General features: G+C 35.0%; 1 protein-coding gene across 9 annotated transcripts in view; it reads left to right on the top strand.

Annotated features, from left to right (window-relative positions):
- The window catches only part of PPFIA2 (PTPRF interacting protein alpha 2), a 594728-nt gene that overhangs the window by 349539 nt on the left and 227137 nt on the right, over positions 1-18052 (top strand). Inside the window, exon 1 of one of the 9 annotated variants that reach the window (XM_049791953.1) lies at positions 7453-7828. The exons of the other annotated variants lie outside the window; for them this stretch is intronic. Within the exon in view, the coding sequence (XP_049647910.1) occupies positions 7748-7828 (81 nt within the window). The 5' untranslated portion in view covers positions 7453-7747. Of the gene's footprint in view, positions 1-7452; positions 7829-18052 lie in introns of those variants that run through there. 9 annotated transcript variants of the gene reach the window in all.

Here is an 18052-nt window from a genome sequence, read left to right as displayed (position 1 = left end):
ACCACTTACCTTTATAAGGCTGTATGTGTGACAGTGAAGAGATGTGCACTACAGCAAAGTCCTAGAAGTCTTTTCAAGCTAATATGTTATTACTGATTTGTGGTATGTACTTAAAGAAAAAAAGTGTTAGAAGGTTTGATTACTTGTCTTTAGCTATAAATGGGATTTTTGCATCACTGTAGAAGACTACATTTTGTGAATAGAGTTGGAGCAACAGGTCTGACATTTTCAAATTAGCTCAGTCACTCCAAGTACCTGGCCTGTTATGTGTACAACAGTGAAACCTGATGCTCAAAATGGCATATAACAACATCAGCAGGGTTGAAGCAACTTAGAGAGGCTATTCAAAGAATGAGCATCCTTGAAAATTAGATGAAGATGTCTTCAATTAAACAACCACATTAATTACTGCTTTTGGAAGTATGACTGTAAATATTGTTCCCTTTAACAGTCCTTTAGCAGATTCCAATTCCAAGGGTTGTAATCCCACTCAGAATCGTTGCTATAGTTAGCTTCAGGACTGAAAAGCTACTAGGGTAACTCTAGTTCTGGGAATTTTATTAGAATATCAGTAATATTTCAATTCTTGCACAATGTGAAAGAAGGCATGATTATGTAGTTTTATGGTTTTATTCTGGTTATTCATGTTTCTCCAGTTTATGTTCGTTTAATTTGGAAATATGTTCACTGACTATGAAATTTTAATCGAGAAAGAAAACAAACAGACCTTCTTTTGCAAAGGCCTACTGATATTCACAGTCCTTACTCAAGAGAGTATTCCCAGTTCCCATGTAAAGTATGGGACTAATCAGTTGTGAATTTTAGCTTTTGATTCAAGTCTTTAAGTTCTTACTCAAAGGACCAGTTTAGCAACTTGCATCACTCATTAAGATGAAAGATATTTTCCAGATGGAGCAGAAATAGAAATAAATGACAAAGACAATTGCCTTGGCACAACCTTTCCTGAGAACCTTTATCCTCTAGATATAATTCTGCTACTCATTTTCATTAGTAGTTTACTACTTGTGGAACAGAATACTTCTCAGTGTATGTAAGGACTGCAGAATCAGTATAAAATAAATGCATAGAATGAAAATGAATAAAATAGTACCGTTCGGAAGAAAAAATATTTTTTGAAGAAGGAGAGGCAGGTTAAAGAGGATATCTATTTATAGTGAGCTGTGCTAAGTTGTAGTGCTTGAACACATTATCTCAAATTTGTATGTTCTTTTGTTTTCCATCATAGGCCCTTACCCTATTTTTAACCTCATGATAAGGCACATAATGTAAGATGTTCACTTAAAATGAAAAAGCCTCTCTGCTGAGGATGATACTTAGGTAATGTATTATCAATGATAATAATCTCTTACGTTCTTTCATAATTTCTCTCATCCTTAATGTACTGTGATCCTTTGCAGTAATTTACATGATTTAGATTCTACATTTACTGGTAAGAAATGACTTTTATTTTGCCAAGTACAGTGATACCACTGTGTATAAAGTTACAATATAAAAAACTTCAAAGGATGTAAATAACAAAAGTGATACCTAAGTGATATAATGCAGGGTGAAATAAAGCTGACTGTTTTCATTATTTCTTTGCTACCATCTGGGATCACATTATTTTGGAGGTTTTGGTCTTGACTCGTCAAGAGTTAATGTTAGATTTGGCTGGAATTTTATTAAAAATACTTACAAATGCAGTCACTGCTATGATTCTACATTTAAAAGTGTCTTTAATTCCAAAGAGCCTCTAGACTTTTTCATGAAATATGTAGTTATGCCACAAACCAGAAATGCAGTCATTCCTGGCATCAAAAGTGAATGGCAGAGGACACAGGTTGTGTACTAAATATAGTTTAGTATCTGTGCTTTTGGCAGTTGAAGCCCAAGAGTTGTAGAGAAAAGTATGTATCTTTTCAAATCAGGTAAGATACAAGTTAGAGGAACTGAGAGAAATCTTCTCTCAATTTTTTGTTGTTCTGTTTCATTACACATTCTCCCAACTCTGCCATCCTTTCCTCCTTTAACTCACATTATGTTCAATGTCCAGAACACTTCTCTATATTCAAGCATTATGTTTTAATGCAGTTTCTTTTCTAGATTCACTCAGTGAGTCACTGTCATCAATACATAACTTAAAAATAGATAAAAACAGTGTTTATATGAGGTTCATTTGAGTTACCTAATAAGCTTCTGTGTACAATGTTGATTTACTGATGGTCGTTACATAGAGGAAACATAGATCCAGTGCTGAGAAGGTGAAGTGTTTCAGGTAAAACCAGAATGATACTTTGGATATTTCATCCCAGCTTTGTTGAACCATGCAGAAAGGGAGTCAGATATAGAACTATTTAATCAGTAAGTCTTGAGAGTGTGAGAATTAATTTCTCACACCTGTGATGACCAGAATCTTGTAGGCCACTGCTGCACAAGAGTCCTAGCTGTGGTCAACAATTGCCTGTCCAGAACGTATAAAAGGAAGGGAAATTTTGCTTCTGCCCACGCAAACAAATTGCAAAATCAAGCATTGTCTTTTGGATTTATTGTGTTGTGGTTGCATTTGATGATTGTTGATTATGGACTCCATACTTGATAGGTTGTAGAAAATGTATTCTGGATTGGTTCCTGTATGCATAAACTCACTTAGATGTTGAATCCATGCTTTTAATTTTATTGACCTTTTATAGCATAGAGATAGTTAGCATTAGAAAAATGAATTCTGAAGTTTGCCATTTAAAAGGGAAGTGGTTATGAAAGTTTGAAGTTGATTAGTTGATGTTGACTTTGTTTTTTCAAAATAATTGCAATACTTGGTAAAATGTCCCCGTATATACAAAAAAGCAAGGGTATTTCAAAAAGGAATTACCTTCATTTCTGCATTTCCTCTGAAAGCTTCAGTCATTGTTCTTGTGCTTGAAAGGGAAGCCATCATACAGAATACACCTGTTGGGACATGTTTTATCCTTTACTATTGTTGACATATGGTTTATACAGCTAACAGAAGACATTTGTTCTGCCATGTACTTGCCTTCATAGGTTACACAAATGCTTATGTCTGAGGTTCAAATAGGACTTAGAAGTGCATACTGACTTGGTACCAGCACTTACTCTTGTAAGACAAGATTCCCTGTACAAGCATTGGTATCGGTATTTGTATATTCAAGATACAAAGCAACAAAGAACAATGATGGAAAATGTTGATTATCAGCTCTTAATTACAGAAACAGAATGAATAACAGGCTTTACTTATCAATAAGATAAGCTGATCTATTTCTACAATTCTTCCATGCTAAAAGGTTTTTCTGTTTGTACCAGAAGGCTGAAAGGGAGCAAAAACTTCATTGTACTGTTTCATTTTCCTTAATTCTCCTTCCCACTTTGCTTTCTGGGAGCTATAGCAGCTGGGAAAGGTTAGTTTCTGACACTTGGTATGTATTAGTTTTATACATTCTTTAAAATATATTAATTTGCTAGTTAATATGTTTTTGTGTTGCTTTTTTGATGGAAAAAAATGGAAATACTTCTGGTGTAGAACTTCATTAAATGAGCTAAAGGAATTGTAAATTAATTTGGATATGGAGAAAAATTGGATGTGATGTGTGACTTTATGAAGATATTCATTGCAATTTGATATGCAATTTGAATGTCTTTTTTTCTGAACTGTGGTAAGGGTTTAACATCATTTCAGCCATTAATACTTGGAGATCTGAACTCTTCAAACATCAACAGTTTTCAGGTTAAAGCAAATTCAGGGAATTTCAGCCAGATGAGTAATATATCATATGATACTCCCTCTATATTGATGTCTACAAGAGCAGATATTAAAGAAACATCAGTTCAAGTACAGTATTGTAGATTTTGGAAGCTTAGTAGGATTTCTGTGAGCCTGTAAAGTAAAAGTGATGTGGTCTAGGTTTAATGTGAAAGCTCTCTAATATTCTGAGAATCACACACTCACTGCTCCTGGAGGAAGGCATGTTTCTTTAACATGGTTCTCCCTGACAGAGACAGAAATGAGAACAGCATGTGATAGAAAGTCCGTGTTTCTGGATAATTACGCACCTAATTTAATAAGAGCTGGTGATTTAAATCTTAACTCAAAACATCTGCTTTTCTATTGCACTACGTATTCTGAAGAGAAACTATATCACACAAGCACTAGCATATTAAAAAGCTAAGTGTGTTTGTCAATTTAAAAAAGTGCATCTTGTCTCTGCAGTGAGAGATACAAGTTTTTGTATTAGTGTCCCTGAATTTTCAAAGTACTTCACATAATGGTCTTTTATATATATATATTCCTTCTTTTTTGATGCGTAACTTACTGTTTTTTTAATATATCTCTCTCTACATATCTACATATAAACATATATATATATATACATTTTTGTATCTACTATAAAAAATAGTAGGCCACACATCAAAAAAAACCTTGAGTTTTTTCAAAAATTATACCACACTGAAAGTTTTGGAGAGGGTTATCTATTTAAAATGCAAAGTCAATATAACACACATAATATAGATTCAGAGCTTGGTAACTCATACATTCAAAAGTAATTGGAAATAAAGCCATCTCTGGAGCATTGCCACATCTCATACTTTTAAACATGTAGGATTTATTTTCTTTTCATACAGACTTTTTTTCCTCCACTACAACTCTTTCACTTCATGGGGTAATTAAATCATTCATTGGAAGACTCACTGAAGCAAGTATTTGAATTGGTATTGCATCCTTTCAGAGCACTTCTACCACTGAGCTGTAGTCATGCTCTGTACGTCTGCTTCTCCGTTTGTCCTGTTGGGTCTGTTCAATTTCTTTTATTCTGTTCCACTTTCTGCTTGCTTTCAGGCCGTGTTGCTTGATACCCAGCTTAGTGGTTGTGCCATTCAATTAGACATGGGAGACCTGGTTTCAGCTCCTTGTTCCGAGGAGATTGCTGAATGCCAGCTTTGGGCTGCTGGCTTTTCTGAAACGTGACTGTCTCTCTCTGTAATTGTGAACACGCATTCTGCCACGCATCAGTTCATACTTTACTGAATTTACCTATACTCTGACTGATTCCTGAGAGGAGGCTGGTTTCATGTTTTTTGGAAAAACACTGCTTTACAGAAATGTTTTCAAGCTGTTTAAATGTTACATTGAAATTATGTTCTGATTCCGTGAGTGTCCTGCAAGAACATGGTGTTGGCCTGTTTCACAGTGAGCTAAAAGAAAATGTATAGTCATTACTGGGGACATTTTCACATGAGGTAAAAGTTAGTAGAGAGATAGAACAACAGTTCTAATGCCATGCCTTCTCTCCAGATCTATACTGATTAGCTGGGGAGATGTGTTTATTCGAACTTAAATGTGGGAGGAGGGGGTGTTGTTGGGGTTTTTTGTTATTAAACAACAGATAAAAAAATGGGAGCAGTATTTTGAAAAGCAGTAATTTTTTCAAAATAACGGGAAGTAATAAGTCATGGGGGACAGTGATCCCAGTAAGAACTCCCAGTCAAAGGCTGGAGCTAGAAGATGTGCAGTACTTGAGGAACAAATAGGGAACCAGAAAGTCAAAATACAGCACTGGTGTTATGATCATGGAGGGCATTATTGAGACTGTCACTAGAGCAGTTATGTTTAACTTTGGTATGGACCATTTCTTAAAGATGTTGACAGTATTTTTTTAGGAATGAACTAGCTTAAGGTTTAGCAAATGCCAATAGGGGAAGATGAACTCATTTTCCTATATCTCTGGTAGAAATGAGGATTAAAAAGTTGTGAAAATTGAAGCAAGAGAAGTTCTATATAATAGGTACAGTTATTTAGTAGTGCAAGTAATTGTCTATTGGAGAAATGTATGTGGGATTTTGCACATGAATTCTTCAAACTATGCGTTTGGTGAGGAGATTAAAAGGTAAATTTCTGTCATCTTTCAGGGCAAATGACCTTAAGTGTCCATAAAAGAAACTTTATTCATTGGACTGCGGGGAAATAGCACGTTTGGTAGGTAGATTATAAAGAAGGAAGTATCAGCTCAGTATAAAAGGTTGTATATTCAGATTACCAACAATCTGATATCTTTCCTTTGATGAGTTGAGGGGCCCCTTTGCTAATACCACCATGTAGGTCTTCTGGAGGAGAACTCAAAGAGGGGAGAATAATCTGTAATCTGAAATCTAGGTCTCAAGAAAATGTTCCAGACAGTAAATGTTATAGAAGCAATATCGTGCTAATCGTAAGAAATTGTTAGACACGACTAGGATCTAAAAGGATTTTTTCTCTTTGGCTTACAAAATATGATTATTGTGGTATGCGCCACACTGGCATACACATTTAGACAGACAGACATCTCTGTATCTATCCCAACTCCTTTCGTAGTCATTTTACTTTAGCTGTATTATCTTCAGTTGCTAAAAGCATTAAGATAAAACAGCATAAAAAACAGAGGCAGCCTGGCAACTCACCAGGCTTTTAGATTTTTGACAAGTTTCATTTTGAAAGTACCATTTCTTAAGTGGTTTCTCTGTCTCTCTTTTAAACCTTATGAATAAAATACAGAGTGCTTGACAGAACATGTAAAGTTAGTTTTCCAACCACTTTACATTTCTTACCCTTTACTGAAACACTACTTTTGAATTTTTGTAGATGGAACACTTATTTTTTGTTGCTAAAAGTTGTCAAGTTCTTTGAATATTACTTTCTTTAATGTCTTCATGTAGTTCAAATGATCTGCATGTGAAGAAAAAATGCCATGAATGCTTTTTGGATGTTCAATGCAGGTGTTCACAAGTATTATTGACCTTAAAAAAAACTTTTAAAAAAGATACTGTGTATAGCTAATGAGCTAAGCTGTAGGTCTATAGCTTTGTGAAGCACAGTAAGGTTCAGAATAAAATTTCAACCTTATACTTAGTAATGTTAGGTAAACCTTTCCTAAAGAGACATTCAGACTGAAGATGAGAAAAAAGAATTAGAAAAGAATGAGAAAAGAGAGGCTTATAATGTGTATTATACTTAAACTGACTGTAGCTCTCTAAACAGTCTCACAGATATTTATTTCCCACTATTTGCAGTCTGTAGTAGCACAAAAAAAAATTAAGGAATATAAAAAATATTAATTTGGAGAGTAATACACTGTTGCTTTTATCTAGACAAGGCAGAAAAAAACAAAAAAAACCACCTTCATGTTATTTAAAGCAAGTTGGTGTGTGTTAACATAGCTGTCAGCAAGTGAAATGATAAAATTATCATTGTTATCAAATACAGCTATAAACTGAACACAAGGCATGCTTCAGGTTAGTCAGAAGAGGTCCTCTGTTTTTCACTGTACACGCTTGCTTGAAATGAAACTGTGTGTTATTGGTTAACTGGGATGCTTAGCATAATCACTTTGCAAGGCTGTGGTGGAGGGAGGTGATTATCACTGAGAACAGATGGGCAGGTCCAAAGCGTTGCCAGATTCTGCACAAGCTCCATGTACTGTAGGTTCTAGCTCTCCTGTCTTTGGCATTTCTAATTTTTATTCGTTGTGCATATTTTGAAGGGCTAGCTGAGCTAGAGGTCAGGGAGTGACGACCTTACAGTTTAGCTCACAGATGTAGGAGTGGGGAATTCAAAGCACTGTCACTATACGTCTGAACGGATGGGGCAGACTGCATTTTGTACGATTGCCTCCCTAAATGTATAAAAGGATTTCTCTCTGAGCTTAGCACTCTACTCTGCATCTGTAGCTCTCTGTGGATTGTATTGTGTGTGTGACCAGAAATGATATTCTTGGATATGAACACTGTCTCTGCCTCTCCTAAAGTGCATCCTCCTAATGGGACCCGGTTTTATACTTTTCAGGTAAGAGAACTTCAATAAAACCGAATGGATTTTTCTAGGTACTTAAACAATAGGTAAACTTTGAGTAAGAGTAGCTAATAGGTTAAGAAGCTTATGTGTTAATTAGTTTTGTATTGGTAGGAGAAAATATGTAAGGAATCAATATCATTACAGTAACTTTTCTGCCTTAAAAAAATCAGCAGGTAAATTGTTCCTAAACAAACATAAAATTGCATTCACAATGATTTTGCTATTGATTGTCTTTACCCAATAATATTATCATGTTACAATTCATGAGATTTGTAGCTCCTTAGATAGACACACACTGTCCTTCTGTTTAGTTCAGATAAGCACTGTGTTGGCATTATCAGAAATTGCAAATTCATATTATACAAAAAAATATTTTTAAAACTTTGTATGTTGTACCTGTCTGGATTTTTTATATTAATCCTGAATGTAGTTTCATGCTAGCTGATGCTTGATTTGATTCATGTGCAATTGATAGAACAGCAGAATCTATTGTTAGGTTTATTAAGGTTCTCAGTTTTAAGCCAAGTTTTGCCTCATTCAGGTAAATAAGCTTGTGTGCTTAGGTAAGCTTGTGTGCTAAAGGTAAGAATTTATTATATGCTCTAATGTGACAACCAGTCTAATTACAACCAGCTTTCAGTAGCATTTATTTAAAAGAAATCTTCAGTGCCTTGGCTCTGGAAAACTATGTAATCTTACATTAAGATTTAACAATAATAAAAAAACCCCACAACCCCCCTGCCCTAGCTGCTCCTTATAGCACTCCAGACCTGCAGGGCAATTCAAACACTTCACTACTTAAAGTGGCAATAGCTTTTTCAGCTCAGCCTCTGATACAGTTAGTATTTAAATAACCTTCCCATTCCTGGTCATGTAATGGTTTTGTCTTTTTCATTACTTTATGCTATTGTAGAGTGATGTCTTTAATATGTAATAAATCCTGTGTATGCTACCAGAGCAAACAATCTGAGGCAATTAAAAGTTGATCATAAAATGTGTGGCAAAATTCTTTAACAAAATACAGGTTCCCCATTCTTTGGGTCCAATAACTGCATTTCATTCTTGTCTTCTTTTAATCCATTGTTTTTAATTGTACTGTCTTGCCCTTCTTACAGTGATGTCAAATGATAGTTGAGGGCTGTGCAGAAAGAGTGGCATCCTCCTAACAGTGACGATCTGCTGATCCTGGCAGTGATTCAGAGACATGAATGCCCCAGGCCTGTTCCTCTACAGCATGACTACTTTTTTCACAAACTGACATCTAAATATTCTGTACAGCCTTCTGTAGCTATGCTCTTAAACACAGTTCCTGACGTCAGGTATTCTTTCTGAGTGTGTCGAGTTGGAAAAGTCACTAAAATTAGGATGCTTGGTTGTGATACCAAATTGACTATTATGTGGTACTTTATGAAAGTAAGCACTAACAATGAAGTATATAATTTTTTTACAGTCTGTATTGTTGCTACTAGCAATCTCTGTGATTACTGTAGACATTATCCCACATTAAAAAAATTCTCTCTTAAAAATTATTTCTTCCACTGATTTTTAAGCTGAGGGGACAATAGATAAAAGGGAAATATAACCGAATTTCCTGTTGTGTTCTGGATACTTTAGTGAGCAATGTAGAGTTAAATGACCTTGGAATGTAAAGCTGCTAATTCAGGACAGTCTGTGTTCGTGTTCTAGAATGGCTTGGTGCTATCAGTGCTAAAAGAATCTCCCCAAAATTAACAAAAAAGTCAACGAAAGAAAGCCTGTATTTTCCTGTGATGCCCTTTTAAAATTATTTTTTCTATTTATTTGTTTACCTATGTGCAGTATAAAGAAAGATATGTGAAGCAACTTTCCAGTTCTTGCCTTGGCTTCCTTTGTCATTCCTTGCTTCCTAGCTTTTGACCACCATGTTTGTGGTATCTTGTCTTTCCCTCTTGAGTTACTTCAGTCTTTGCTTACACATGTAATAGTTGCTGAGAAGGACTTTATATGACTCTTGTTAATTGTTCTGTTTTAAACTACTTTCACTGTTTGCTTTGTTACCTGTTCTGTTGTTTCTGTATGTTACATTGTAATCTCTTTGTGACAGAGAATCTCTTTCATTTAAGTAGCTTGCAAAGTTATGGGACAGCTTAATGGGTCTTAATTTGAAATATATATGCTGGTATTTAACCTAAAGGTGTGTAAATAATCTTAGCAAAGCCAATGTCTGGCATGTTTAAAACTGAACAATACAAAAATTGTGAGATGAGGGCCTGAACTCTGACTGATGGAGGGTAATGAATGATTAAGCTACTGAATTAATTGTACATTGATGTAATGATTAAGCAGATGAATTAATTATACATTGATTCAAAACTGCAACATATTAATTCTTTCAGCAACAAAAATGGTACTGAAAGAAGCATAAAGTGTGTGTGCAAGTTGTAACTTTATTATCAGCATTTCACTGATGTTCATAGGAAATAAGACTGAATTGGCCTCTGTGGGCCAAGGAATCGGACTGGCCATACAGGGATGCATCAAGCAGAGCACTTGGGCTGGGGAAAATCATAATTAGTGGATATCTCTACAATTTTTTGAGCATTTATTAAGATCTTAATCAAATGCTTTGAACAGTATGCTTTAAAATCAACTTTATAAAATGTGTTCACTTTTTAAGCGAGCATTAATTGAAATTAAAAGTCTACCATAAATATTCAAATTCAGAGATTTTCTTGCCTGATGAACTTTATTTTTAGTAGATGAAATTAACAAGGAATTTCTTGACAAGTAATTGCAACATTTAAAATTATATTTTCACCTGCAGTGACACAGAATGAATAAACAGGTTTTTTCACTTCCCCCTTCTCTCCACTTTTTCTTTTATCTTCTTTGTCCTCTGGGACACCTAGTGTTCAGAAGAAGTATTGAATTTGAACATTACATCGCTATTTTCAACTATCTAGAAGCTATGAAATTCCTAGTACCTTTGCTCTGCTCAGGAAATCTGTCCTGAAATTCTGCAAATGTTAAAAGCATGATTTGTTTCAGTTTATTTGCTGAACCACCTGCTATAATTAAAAGACTCTTAAGCTTTGATCCCTAGACTGTGCTTGATTAAAGCAATTAAAATAGAAAAGTGTATCAGAGGAGGTCATATAAAGAAGTTCATACTGTATGAAAGGAAGGAGTTGTAATGCTATTATTAACAAGGTTTAGCTTTATAATAACAAAGGCAATACCAAAGTTTGGTGCTTTGTATTTCAATATCTCTGTTTCATCTCAATTTGCTTGTGCCAAACTTGGCAGACTTCTGCAGCTTTATAACAGAAAGCAGTGATTTTCTATCTTTTTGTCTTCAATCTTGATAAAAAGATAATATTTCTGCTACTCTATGTGGATAAATTAGTTTGCCAGCAGTCCCACAGTGAGCATGTATCTTTCATGAACATTGTAAACATCGAAGTCCAAGTAGTAACATGGCCTTGCTCTCTGATTAGTCTTATATTTCACTGTATTTAGCAGTTATTTGCATAAAATAATGGTAAAGGTGGAAACGTTTGGATTAGAAAGGAGATATTTTTAACTTGGGTATTGTTTATGAAATGGGAAACATTAATGCACTGAAAAAATATTTTTTAATCAGACTGTTTTTATAGAGAACTTGAGGGTGGTTACTTTTTTGTGAAAGCATAGCACAAAGTAACTTAATTGTGAAATTTCAGATTTCATTTTTGAAAGTTGTGTAATACTGCTTTGATCATTTAAAAGCAACTTAAGTTTACATTGGTGTTTACCATATCCAGTAAATATTTTTTGTTTTCTTGTATTGGTTGTCTACACTAATACATGTGAATACTAACTTGCACAACTTCTAAACATTCAAAATATCTTCACATTGTACATGATATTTATTTCAACAGAATTTGAAATTGAAAGAGCCTTTTTTCTGTTTCAGCCTCTTTGAAAAAGAAAAAAACTGAAATATTTATATGAACAGTATTTTTGTAACATTCAGTTATTAAGCTAAACTCACATCTAAAGTGCAGGTCTAAGCACAGACCTAAATGAGGGCTAAAAGTAGTTGCTAATAGGCAGAACTTAGGAACTAGGCATGTGCAGTAGAGAGAGCCAAACACTCTCAAATTGCAGCGGTACACGGGGTCTCATGGATCCGGCTGCATCTTTAGCTTTGAAATCAGCAGTACATAGTAATGGTTTCCGTAAATGTTAAACACAAACTTTCAAATATTTGCAAGCAATACTAGCCTATTTTATAGTCAGATGAGATTTGTGGTTTATAAATGACCTCTTAGGACAACTAGAGTATACTCCTTTTTGCTAACAAGTAGTGAAGTAAGGGCTGGTCTTTTCTGAAACCTTGGGAGGTTAAAGCAATTTTTTAAAGTTATCAGATGATCAGAAGGTCTATAAAGATATAAAACAACTTTCTTACAAAACCTGCAGAGAAATCCTAAAATATTCATATGACATAAAAATGTAAATACACTATGAACTACTGTAAAAGCGCATTGCTGATGGAAGGTTTCAAACTGGGTTACTGGCAAACTGGGAAACGTTTCTATACATAAAACATATCTATCACCATGATGCTGATTACTACTGTTTTTTATTTCTTAGCAACTAAGTGTTACACTGCAATGATAGTGAATTAACAACAGAATGCAAACAAAAATGTTACTTTCCGGTACAGAATATGCTTTGAGCTGTGTGAAGAAAAATATATCCTATAAGAAATACTAGATGCACTCATTAATTTTCCTATTAGTTCCTATATTAATAGTTTAAATTAACTGTATACTTACCCAGAATGTCTGTTTTATACTGTCCTGTAGTTTCAGTGTTTCAGTAATGCTATTGTTCTTTCAAGTACCTTCTTATATGGAAATAGTAAATGAAACAAAAAACCTTTCCTACAAGAGAAAGTATCTTGTTAAATTTTATAATTGCACTTATTAGCATACATTTATCTTTACGTTATGCTTTGGGCAGGTATGCCATGCTACTCTGCTTAGTATGCCACAACTTTTCTTCTCGACTATTTTGTTGCCTCACATTTCTATGCAATATAATTTAATATCAAAGACAACAGCTTTTGAGTTTCTTTGCAGAAATTCCCAGTTCTATGAAAAAAAATGTATTTTTGGTGATGGAGATAGGTTATTAGTCACCTTCTATCTGATGTGATCACTCATACCACTACAAAATTATTGTAAAATCTGTATTTGATGACTCTATTCATACTCTGTGCAGACTTAATTGCATGTGTAGAAAATATACCATATATAACATGCAGAATAGGGCCAAAAATTTGTGTGTACTTTCAGAGCTGTGTCAGCTGGTTCACAGGAGAACTGCAGAATCTGATATTATCTCAAACCCTTCTGCTGGCTGAGCATGTGGGCAGCTCCTTCCAGCAACCCTGTGCCAGGCATGGGATTTCTCCCTTAGTTTTGCCTATATAAAGATTTTTCTCTTCTCATTTAACTGACTGGCCCAGTATGTTTTTTTAGAAACATCATGTAAAAGTACTAGAGACATGTTCTTTGTGAAAGCTGCAAGTCCATAGCCAACTGGTAACTCGTATCAGTCATGATCATAAACATCAGTAAAAGGCCAACTATAACAGGAGTCAACTGAGTAATTGGTTTTGTGTGCAAAAAGTTGTGGTACATATCATGTAGGTTGTAGACTTCAGAAGGTTTGAAAGCTGTGTTAGTGAATATAAATGATAATAGTGGCAGAAAGGCTGACAGTGAGATGTTTTTAAAGACTTTTGACATGTTAACAGTGACAGAAAATAGTAATGCTGGACCAGTGCTTTACCCTGTAGCCAAAAAAAAAATCATTAAAAAGTCTGCGCAGTGTCAAAGGCAGGAGACAATAATAAAGTGATTTGCATTGCAAATAGCTTGGAAATATTTATAGCTGTATAAGTGGGTTTTATATAATTTTGGAATTTAGGAATTTCAGAGAAATAGTGTGAGGAATATGCTTACAGGCTCTTTACCGAGAAATAAATGGCAAATGGCAACAGAGGCTGGTCTTACATTACAAGTGAGTGTTACGTATTCTTATTTACTATTATTATTCTGTGATATGTATTTTTATTGCCTGTTTTGTGAAGAACAAACTTAAAGCTTTTCTGCTCCAATGCAGACATGTTAGTGCAGTGTGAATCTGAATGTGCCCCAAAATATTAATGTTCTCTGTATTCAAACAGTTATAAAAATTTGAAGGAGAAATATTTAAAAATTTTACACATTAAAACATGTGACACCAAATAAGCTTTCAGAAAGTTTCATCTAGTAGTGCTGTTAAATTTTTTTATTTTTTTTTTTAGAATGGAGAAGACCGTGAGCATTTGTTAATCAGTCCAGGTATACTGATGGTTTAATCATTTTACCAAGCTGGTGAGAATGTGGCACTTGGACTCCAAAAATGGAACAGAATTATTCAGGCTGACAGGAAAATAAGAACATTGTCTAAGTGTTCAGCTAAAAAGCCCTAAAACTGTGTTACTGTGAAGTCTTTAATGTACTGTGCCTTAAGTATGTAGAGAAATAATTTTGTTTGCACAAGGACTTTTGTCTAATTGTGATTTGTGGCCATCAGAGCTCGTGAAAGACAATGTCCTCACCACCAGCAATCCTGTCCACACCTGTGACACAGGGAGTCTCTGGGTCTTTGAAAAGCTACTTGTTTTCTGGTTAGCTTCTGAGTTTCAGCTGGAATTGTGCTGAGAGCTGCCCCAACTGCCTCCATATACCCTCTTCCTGTTTAAAAATCAGTAGCAGTGCATGGCCCCACATTTTCCATAGGTTTTTTTCCAGTCAGTCAATAAAATGGTCTGATAGTTTTTATGAATATGCTGTTCTGCATGCAGTGAACTGGGAAGGGTGACTTGACTGAATATTAACTGACTGTTTTGATCTATAGATACATTTGCATCCATCCTCTGGGATGGAAACACACATTGCTTAAGGAAGAAATGAGAAACATTATGGTTCTAAGATGTCTAATTACCATGAATTTGGTAGTGGAAATCAGGAAAATTAATCCTTCTCCCCAAAAGCTGCAAGACAAAACTAAACATATGCACACACACACACAGACACATGCTTTCCAAAAAACAATCAAGAAAATAATTGAGCATGGAACAATTCTGTCTATAGTATTTTTCAGTTGTAGAGACTTCGTAAATTATGTTGTTTGCTCCAAAAATCTGATAATTAGAGTAAGCAAAGAATACAGGACCTTAAAATACATACGTAAAACAAAATAGAAAGAGCTTAAAGGCTTTGTGTCTTAAGTCAATATTTATGTAAATTTTTCTTTTGCCTGTCATACAAAAATATTTTGTCCTCATAATAGCATTTTTTCATGTGTTGAACTGAACAGTAACCAAGCAGAGCAGTCAATGTATCTTTCCCATGCAGAATTCCTGTCATTCAGAGTGTGGCCGAGTCTACTTTGTGAAGTAATGGAGGAAGGAGTCAGAAACTACTTTCCTTTCCTGCCAGAAGAACTGGGGCTAAAACAGAGCTGCTGCTTCTTTTGCAACTAAGTGGATATGACCAATAAAAGCAGGGGACCAGTCAGAGGAATAGCAATAGGAATGCTTTCCTCCTATACCAGAAATAGGATCATGATATGGTTTCTGAATCATCGCTAGAGACCATGTTTCTGGATCAATTTCAGAAGTGTCTTCAGTGTTGGAATCTGAACCTGGGCTTCTTTTACCATAATTTGCATAGAAAATAAAACTAGAGGAAGAAATCTACTGGTATTTTCCAGAATAGTAAGAATACTAAGGGTTATTACACAATAATGTGTGTGGGTTTGATATAGGTTGGTCCATTCTCCTAACTGAACTCAACCTGTATAAACTGAGATAGCAGAATGTTTGGATAATAAACTTTCCTTACAGGGAAAAATGGAACAATATAGGCATAGCCTGTTCTGAGAGCACAGATTGTATCTCTGTAGATGGGTGTCCTGAACATCCTGTATAAATTGTGATGATAACCTTTTGGAAATGGCATGGTTTTTCCTTTGATGAGTGTTACCAATCTTGCTATGCAGTACTGCTGAAGTTTTCTCATCCCTGTCTGGGAGGAGAGTGTAAGTAATTTTCTGATTTCATTGTACATTTCAAATATATTCTAGTAGTTGTCTCGGATCATACTGCCTCCTTCTTCTTGATCTGCTATACATTGGACCAAGTAGAGGACGGTACCACTTCCTCATATTTAGTAAAAGAGGATGTTTGGTCTGGAAGCTTTTAGTGCTGCCTTGACTAGCTTTTAGTATTGTGTATAACTTCAACTTCAAAATTCTTCTCAGTATAGCTTTTACTGTCTGAAAGCCTGAATTAGTCAGCTGTAAGAATGTAAATGTAGCCCTCTACATCAGCTGATAAACCTATGCTAATTAGATATCCTTCAAGAGCTGGAAATACTGTGTATCAGCACTTAAAGAGAAGGTTTTTCGTTCAGAGAAAGATATAGTCTAGAGAAAGATATAGTTGCATAGAAACAATTTATTAGACTTGGAAAAAAATAAGTAAATTAGTATAATTACTATCTAGCACAGTGTTCACTTTATTTTATATGAAGCATTTTGTCCTCACAGTCTTTTTGTACATAGTTCATACATTTGTAAGGCAAGAGGTTCTGTTGCTCACCTGTTATGCACATAGCATTCATACAGTCTTCATTATCAACAGCATCAGCTGATGATGCTGAGAGGTGGGTGGTCTACTTGCAAATTTCTTCTCTTTCTTACATCTGTCTGAAGGCAAGGAAAAAAGCAGATGAAGACAGACAATGCAAAATACTTGGCATGTTGAACTGTCTTATGATTGAAGGCAAGCCATAAAATGCATGATTTTAATGGTTTTAAATAAGTTGTGATGTGAAACTTTTTTGCTGAGAAACTTATTAACCTATAGGTATGTCTATTGGGGGGAAATTACTGTGATGAAAGCATTAAATTAAATATTCCAATTTTACCTTTATTCATAGGTTGTATTTTCACTTTGAATGGAGTAGTGTTAATATACATTACAAGATTTTTAATACTAAATTTCTTAGTAGTGATTTCAGTAAATAAATTTTATTTTGCCTAATCTATTCCTGTCTGGTTCGATATTCAGTTGGCAGTTATGCTTAGCATAACATTTATGGAGGACTATGACACTAAGATTGCTTTGAAATGACACCTGACATAATTCAGTTGATATTGTGATTCACTCAAATATGTAAACAAATGAGAAAAATATGGATTCAGTATTTCCACTGAAAGAATGAGAATTACTGATTCATGGAAATTTAAGTGATCTGTTTATATTTTTTCACTAGGAGGAATTATACAGTTTCACATGACTAAGAGTGCTTGTTCCTATGAAATGTGTTATTTCTAGTGATAGGTCTAACAAAGTATCAGCTGATTATTTTTTTTTTAATTAAGTATTCTAATACTGCATGCATGGTGGTGGCACAGTGTGAGGAATGACTTTATCTACACCATCAGCCATAGTAGTGTTGGTGCTGAGCAAAGCCAGAGTGGCGAGGAGATGCCAATGGAACTGAAAATGCATTGAGGGTGTGATTACATGTAGAGAACACTTGTGCTATAAGCCTAACTGAGGTGTAAGTGAAGCTACTCGATCTGGATTCCTGTGCTTATGTCTCCCCTAGTAAGTAGTGTGGCAGAATAGAAGTTAATCTCCAGAGCAGAAGAGGAGGATCTGATGTCTGTATCATCCACGTTTGGGGGCCAGGTGGGTTATTTTGGAATAGGTCTAGGTAGGTCCCATTGGCTGAACATCCAGGAATGGATGGAAAGCATTAGATGCACTCTCAGAGATCATCTTTCAATTTCATTTCGTCCAGGAGGCATCCAGTTCAGGCACTCTGCAATCACTTCATGATGCAAACCAAAGCAAGTTGAGACAGTGGGGAAATTTGCTTCAGACCTCCTGATGCAAACTAACACACTAATGTAGACTTGATTTCTGTAATGGCAGGCTCTGATAAAGAGCATTTCAGAATAAGGGCTGAGTTCTGTGAGTCCCAAATTGTACTATGCGAGAGCGTAGTCCCCTGAAGGAGTCCAGAAAGATAAGCCTTCCTATGTTGAGCTAATCTTTGTCAATATAACTATATTCATAAAGACTATGTTGACTCTCTAATGTTGTACAGTCATTTCAGATGA

Source organism: Accipiter gentilis, chromosome 34 (assembly GCF_929443795.1).
Source record: "Accipiter gentilis chromosome 34, bAccGen1.1, whole genome shotgun sequence".
In the NCBI taxonomy this organism is placed as follows: Eukaryota; Metazoa; Chordata; class Aves; order Accipitriformes; family Accipitridae; genus Astur; species Astur gentilis.
Note: the sequence above shows the minus strand (reverse complement) of the source record. Positions and strands in the feature narration are given on the sequence as shown.